Source organism: Egretta garzetta, unplaced genomic scaffold, assembly GCF_000687185.1.
Source record: "Egretta garzetta isolate BGI_Z169 unplaced genomic scaffold, ASM68718v1 scaffold166, whole genome shotgun sequence".
Taxonomy (NCBI): Eukaryota; Metazoa; Chordata; class Aves; order Pelecaniformes; family Ardeidae; genus Egretta; species Egretta garzetta.
Window position 1 is genome coordinate 1,094,265 of NW_009260133.1, and position 7,388 is coordinate 1,101,652.

The 7,388-nt window shown below is 41.2% G+C and overlaps 1 protein-coding gene across 3 annotated transcripts in view; it reads left to right on the plus strand.

Annotated features, from left to right (window-relative positions):
- The window catches only part of BICRAL (BRD4 interacting chromatin remodeling complex associated protein like), a 36,504-nt gene that overhangs the window by 720 nt on the left and 28,396 nt on the right, over nt 1-7,388 (plus strand). Inside the window, exon 2 of one of the 3 annotated variants that reach the window (XM_035897028.1) lies at nt 4,782-5,150. The exons of 1 other annotated variant lie outside the window; for it this stretch is intronic. In XM_035897028.1, the coding sequence (XP_035752921.1) occupies nt 4,985-5,150 (166 nt within the window). In that variant the 5' untranslated portion in view covers nt 4,782-4,984. Of the gene's footprint in view, nt 1-250; nt 602-4,781; nt 5,151-7,388 lie in introns of those variants that run through there. One more of the 3 variants, XM_009641591.2, reaches the window with a different exon arrangement.

A 7,388-nucleotide genomic window follows, 5' to 3' on the forward strand; every position in this document is an offset into this window, starting at 1 on the left:
TCTCTCTCTCTCTCTTTTTTTTTTTTTTTATTTTCCGCCCCCTTGATGGCCATCAAGAGAGGGATGGAAAGAGGAGAGGAGGGAGAGAGAGTGTGTGTGTGTGTGAGTGTGAGAGAGAGAGTGAGAGAGGGGGATAGAGAGAGTGTGTGAGGGAGAAAGAAAAATAATCTTTTCAAATCTCCTCCCTCTTTTTTTTCCCCCCTCGTTTCTTTGCTTTTTCCTAAAGCTCTGTGGTCTGTGAAACAAAAAATCTTTCTCCTCGCCGGGAAAATGGAGACACTTCGTCTCTCTCCTGGCTGTGCAGCTGGGAAGGATTTTTCTTTTCTTTTTTCCTTTTTCACTCCTGGCTTGATTTTTTCCTTTCCCCCGTCCACTCGCCACCACCCTAATCTTGTCATTTCTTTGAGCTCCTGTCTCAGATTTGTGCCTTCTGGGGATTTATTTTTCACTCGTTTCCTCGTTTTCGGTGTCGCCATTAGATTTGATTTGATTTGTTCGGTTCTTTATTTGCAATTTCCTCCGAATTGCTCCGTGCCTCCTGCTTTTACACCCAGGAATGGAAACGGTGCTGCCTTTTGTGGGCGCGCGAAGGGCTCGGGCGGTAGGTTTGGGCTAAGGCGCTTTTTTCTCCTTTCGGGGACCAAGTTTTCCGCTGTGTTTTTTGGTTTTTCTTTGGTTTTGGTTTTTTTTTTTTTTGTTCCTCCTTTTGGAGAGAATATTTAACTTTTTAAAAAAAAAAAAAAACCGTAACAATAAACCGTCTCTTTGTGGAGTAACCCGTTTGGCTTTGCCGTAGGGCGGACGTGAATCTGATCCTTTGTGCTGCTAGGATGATTTTCCCTAAAAGAAACGATGTTATTTATAAATACTTTCTGCTTGTGGCTTGAAGCAGTAGTTGGTTATGGAGGGGATTTTCTGAAATCCTCACAGTTCACATTTATGGGGCGATGGGGGGGGGGCGGGGGGCTTCAGTACGTTAAGTTATGGTTCGGTTTTGCCGCTAATTGCAAAGTTCACTTACAGATTGTGGCAGAAAGCAGAGGTAGTCGTGCTAAAAACCGGGCAAAATTAAACGACGTATGGAGGGCACGTTTGTATTTACTTAGAACTGTAACTAAATAATCACGGGGGGGAAGGAAAGCGATGTGGAGGCCTTTGCTTTTCCCCGATTCTCTGCTCCCCCTCCCCCCCATCCCGCTCCTCTCCTCCTCGGGGCTCGGCAGTCCGGAGCGAAACAGGCTTTGAAGGAGAGGGGCGAAGTCCTCCGGAGGTGGCTCCGGCCGTGCCCGGGCTCGGCGGCGAGCGTTTGCGGCACAGCTCTCCGTGCGAGTGGGAGTGGGAGAGCGCGGGGAAGATGGCGCTGCCTGGCTTCCTGCCAGCGTTTGTTGCGCAGTTTCACGCTGACTCTCCTCCCCCACGGGCGCCATTTTAAGGTCCTTTCTGCTGTCGCCGCGCCGTGTGGGGCGTTGCCGTCGCGCTCCGCTCGGGCCATTTCTTCTTTCTGTCTCGGAAGCCTTACTCTCCCGGGCCTTGAGAGCCTCTCCCCGAAATCCCAGAAGCTGCTTTTTTTTTTTTTTTGTTGTTTTTTTTTTTTTTTTTTCCTCCCCTCACCCTCCCTGCTCTTTCTTTTAAGAAATTGCTGTAAGGGTTTTTTTTTCTCTGTGTGTGCTTTTGGGAGAGAGGTGAAGGATTCGTGGCTGTGCGTGTTCAGGGGAGCAACAAGGGCGGGTTGTTCTGGGCATGGGTCTTTTTGGGAAGGGCCTGGTCAGAATTGTTGCTCTGAGTCGCTGCCTTGTTGGGCTTCCCCCCTCTCCTGTTCTGTTTGAGTCTCTGTCCTTCGAGGTGTTAAACTGGCTTGGTTCAGAGGGGCCTGTGCTCCCTGCTTAAAGCCTGTAAACACCACTTAGGAGCTTGTTTTCCGCTCTCCAAAACACGTTTCTTGACGTGAGATGCATTCAGAGTGTAGGAAGAAAAAAAGATTTGAAAGAACATACTCTTCTCTTGAATGGCGACCAAAAAATACAACATGTCATTAAAAAAGAAATCCACCTTTAAAAAATGCTCTGGTGTAGCATATAGGGCATAGTAATCTTCGTTGAAGAGCCTTCAGTAGCTTTAAAAGTGCTTGCAAAAATAGGCAAGTAACTTTTTGGTGGGTGGGTAGAGAACTAATTTTGTTAGCTGTTACTCTCTTGGTAATTTTTTTTGAGGAGGGGACTAGCATCTTTTCAAATTCTTATCGTTCCTTTGTGTCTCACAGGAATCGGTGCTTTTTCCAAATTACTCAAATTTGTCAGCTCCACTTCAATAGTTTTGTTTTGGTGCTGGTTTTTAGGGAGAGTGTTGAAAATGGTCTCCTGGTTTTTGATCAAAACTTTTTTTTTAACGTTTCTGTGTAATCTGATCAATGCTCATGAGGCTTGAGTTTAATACCAACATCTGTATTCAGGAACAGCCAGTATGCTGCCAGACCAACTCATGCTGCGCCCACGAAGGACTGTGGAATGCTTGTTTAGTTCTTCTTAGTTTTATGCTTTTTGACAGATCAGAGGAGGGATTCCCCATGCTTCTTGCTTGTTCCTGAAGGAAGTGGGAGATTTTTTAAAATTTGGGATTAATTTTAAGGCTTTTAAAATTATTTCCCTGTCGCTGTTGAAGGGTTTTGAATGAAATTGCTTGTGAAATACATATCTTTATTGCTTGGAATATAAAAAGAAAAAAATGTTTGTATAGAAATTCTCTTTTCTAAAGAATTCCGTGGGGATAACCTTGCTAACATTTTAGCTTTTTAAACAATGCACCTACTAAAACTTTGTTTAAAAATCTGTTGAGTGTGGAGTGCAGTAATAGTTCACATATTTCAGAAATCTTATTGTTACATGAAATTCACCCTTCTTGAAGTGTTTATTTTGCATTTAACAGTAGTCTTGGGATCAAGATAGTGAATTTTTTTTAGTGGTAGTATGTTTTCATACAATAAAATTTCTCTGTTATGCACTAATGCCTGGCAGATTCTGTGTGGATTTTTTTCATTAATTCGTGAAAATAATGACGAAGTGACAAAAATGGGATAAAAATGACCAGTTTACATTCTCTCAGGGCATAATACTTGCCAAATGACTACGTATAGTCTGACCTGCTTGCATTAAAGCAAAATGTATTCTTGAGTTGAGATCCTTGGCAGGTAGTATATAAATACACTAGATCTGTTCTTTTTAGATGTATTTCTTTGGCCATGTCTGAGCTTAAAAGCTTTTTCAATGGTTTCTTAAAGGTTTTTTCAATGTTGTACTTTGTATTTCGCATAGGTTGTTTACGTTGATGGAGGAGCATGGAAGCTCATGGTGTTGACACATATGCTAGCCCAGTTGTGCTTTCGGTGGTGCGCCCTGGTTTATTCACTCCTATCATACTCACGTATTTTAAGTGTGCTCTTATGTAGTTCATACTTTGAGCACTGGCCTTGTGCGTTACACCTGTATTTTTGGGTTGCTAATACTCTTAATATATGTGTGGCCTTACGTGAGGGCAGTGCTACATAGTTGTGCCCTTGACAGAGGTGGTTCTACTATAGCTAAATATTTTTGTCACCTTATACCCCCCCCCCCCCCCCTTTTCCAGTAGAGTTTATACATTTAGTTTAATTGTACTGAGAGAAGAAAAAACAAAGTCCTGCTAGTATAGGCGGCATTTCCACTTTCCTCCAAGGACGCTTTCTGTATCTATAAAGTTTGCGACAGAGCTAAGCCCATAGTCTAGAGCCAGAGAGCTTTGCAGGCATGCATGTGTTGGTATGCTACTTGGGCATTCTTTGTACTCTAGCTGTATTTTCGGGAGTTTTGCTGGTATACTTCCACATTGGTTCCAGAAAAGTTGTATCTGCCTAACTGCAGCTATGTTTTACAATGTGGCTCTAATGGTCGATGATTGTGCCTTTTCATGCTGCATTAGGCTTGCGATAAGTCTAATGGCTGGTGCTTTTTAGCGTAGATGTAGCAGTGAGGGTGTGAAAGTGTCATCCCCGTCTAAGTAATAGTCCAGGCATAAGGGCCTCTTGGATAATGTAGTTCATTCTGTTCAGAGAGTTGGCGTAATTTCTTCTGGTCGGAATCAGCTGCTTCTGTGCTTGAAAGCATTCACCACTTGAAAGGTGACTTACCCCATCCAGCCAGAATCATGGGGATTGTCTACAAAACCAAGTGTGATTTCCTTTCTTACAGTAGAGAAAAAGCAGCAAGAGGAACAAACTGTTCTAACATTCATTGTGACCTGCAGCTGGTTTAGTTTGAAAGTTGGAGTAAGCAGCATCAGTAAAGCCCTTGTTGTGCCAACATAAATGCATAAACACTGACCTGATGTTTTTTCAAGATCATCACATAGTTAAATGAATATATGTATCTTTATTTTGAAATGTTTGTTTGCCCCTTCTTTCATTGTTGAAAAAAACAACTATTGTGTCTGTAATATTTTTGCTTTATTTGGGAATCGTGGAGGTTTTAGACAAAATAAAAATTAACTAGCACAAACAGACCGTCAGGTTTTTTTATTGCTTTAATTTATTGTCTTGCCATAGTTTTAAAACATTCTAGAGCTACTTCTGGTGTTACTTCAAGTAAGGGAATGCTTGCCGAAAGTGAGAAAATCACTGTCAAAACTTTCTTTCATTGAAGGTATTAAGAGAGGGTGGTGAGGTGAAGAGAGGGGACTCCAAGGAGAAAGTTTTAACTTCATTGCGAGAGACTGATCATTTCTGTGAGGGCTGATCTTATGCCTTGTTTCAGGTGGAACTTGCAGAAGTTTTTCTGTGAGCTTGATCTGAGTGTGGAATTTCAAGATCTGATGTTGAAGCGTGAATTTACTGAGTAGTGTCAACTACAGAAAATACCTTGGCCCCACTGAAACAGGTGGCAAAAGCCCCATTGGCTTCAACAAAGACAAGATTGGTAGTGTGGAGGATTCTCAGTCTGGTTCTGGGGACGTTGATATGGACAGCACTGCTGAATTAGTTACGCATCTCCCAGTTCATTGTATTCAAATGTCACTTGATTTCCCAAACATCGTCTCTGAAAGGAGTGTAAATGTCCATTCAGCTTCCAGTTATTGGCGGTTGTTAGCTGATGCTAGCTTGTGTGAACCACACCTGTGGCAAGGTAACCACAGTTGGGATTAGTGGGGTTTTTTTGTTTGTTTGTTTGTTTTTTAAAACTAGTATGGACTAGAGTGGCAATGAAAAAGTATTAATTGGGCATTGGTTTATAAATTACTTGAGAAATGATCAGTTCATAAGTTACTTTCTGGGACTGCGTAAGTGTTTTTTCAGAATCTTTGAAAATTATATGAGTAGTATTGAATACCACAGGTATTCTCTAGTAGCAACATGGTAAAAACATCTGAAGAACTGACTCGACATTTCTTGAAGTATTGTGTCGCACAGATAATGTATGCTAATAGCCGGCGTTACTGCATACAATAGTTTCTAGAAATACTTAAGAGCATCTGACTTCCTTTGGGCAGGCAAACATTTCTTTCCTAAGGAACTATTGAGATTACGCTGCCTTCTTTTCCTCTTTTGGGATGGAAACAGGACCTTTCAAAATGTTTTATGAATATCGAGATTCCTGACGAATTGTGTATGCAGTGGAGCATCTTAGAAGACAGAGCCCAAAACAGGCCGTAGTATAGTGGTTGCTGCTGGGGAGATGGGCTGAGCCAAGTGTTCAACCTGGTGAATCCCATGGGGTAGGTAAGCATCCTGACCTCCGGGCTGCGAGTTACACTGGATTTTCTCTATGTGGTTTAAAAAAAACCCTGTTTCCAGATGAAAGTTCTGTCAGGGTTTTGGTGTTGCCAAGAGCAGCTCTGGATGCAGTAGGAAAAAATGGTATTGAATAAATTAGGAATTCGATGCTGAACATGTGTGTCTGAGGGAAAACAGATTTTAGACAGCTGTGCCGGGGGGTTCACACATGTACTCGGTGTGCTTGGCTGTAGCTGGGTTAACCTTTATATCATACACACTGTTAACAGTTGAACTGCACATACCCATTTTTTTCTTAGTATGCTAAAATACCACTGTAGTTTTTGGAAGCTTGGTAAGTTACCACATTTGCCAAACTCAAATCAAGAATCTTTTTTATGGTATGCTAAAGGGAAATAAAATTCAAGAGTTGGATAAGCAACCTATTGTAGATTGTGCTTTAGTGTGTGGTTTTTATTTGCCCTTCTGTACGTGGAGCTGGTACTTCAGAACTGTGTAAAGACTCTGCCTGCCTCATCTCCTGCCAGACCTTGGAAACCAAGAAGATGCATAAGGTCGCACCTAGCAATTCGCGAGAGCACTTTTGTGTTTCTTTTCCTGTTGCTATCTGTCTGACTCCTGAATAGTTCCCATTTTTTGGGGTAGTTTTTCATAGCAAGCTTTTGCATCGTTCTTCTGAATATTTAAAATTAAAACTTTCTTCTCGTTTCCTGTTGCATACAGATGTCTTTGAAATACTGATGATTAAATTTAGTTCCACAGCTAATTTCAAACATGGCAAGTTCTTCTTAAAAGTACTACTCAGATCTAGAATTTTGGAATGAAAACACATTTTCATATATAGATAGGAAGTTCACACTTGCGTATTGCACTCTGTTCCTAGGTTAGAATCCCAAATTTCTTTCTTTGTTAGCTGTTTTTTAGAGCACAATTCCTGGTGGATTTTGCAACGGTAGAGTAGTTGCTTTTTGTTGATTGCTCTGGAAGAGAAAATATTCATAAGAAGTAATTACACGCTGTAGAATATAAGCACAGTGTGGTTTACAAGTGAGTAGTTAAATCCTTGCATTTTACAAAGTACACTTTTAAAATGAATTTTGCTTCCTTACTGCTGTTGTCCTGAAATGACAACTTTTTGATAATTATGCCTTCTGTATTTTTGCCTGAGTAAAACTGAGAGTGAGATTTAATTTGCAATCAAGTTTTTCGATACTTGCCTCTTTTCCATTGAATAGTGTGTCATTATTCCGCTGCACATCATTTTTTACAGTAATGAGGAGGGGGAAGTGGAAATACCTCTTCATAATAGTTTTTTTTGCATTCAGTCTGTGTGAAAATCAGTTTCTTCAGTGGGCTTGATGTGAGCAGCCCTTAAGTTGATCATAAAACACACGCTCGGTTAGTTACAAGAATCTGAAATTGTCCAGTTTGCAAGATACTAGGTTGTTCAAAAGTAGCATGGACTTGAAATGTAAGAATAAAATGTATGGTAATGAGGGTTTGAGTTTATATTCCTGTCTTACTTTCCTGTGTTGCAGAGAATGCCAATGAGGTAAGTGTAAGTAAGTTTCCTTCACTGAATCCTTGGAGCTGGCTGTTCGGAACCTGAGAGAGAACTGACAGCGTACGT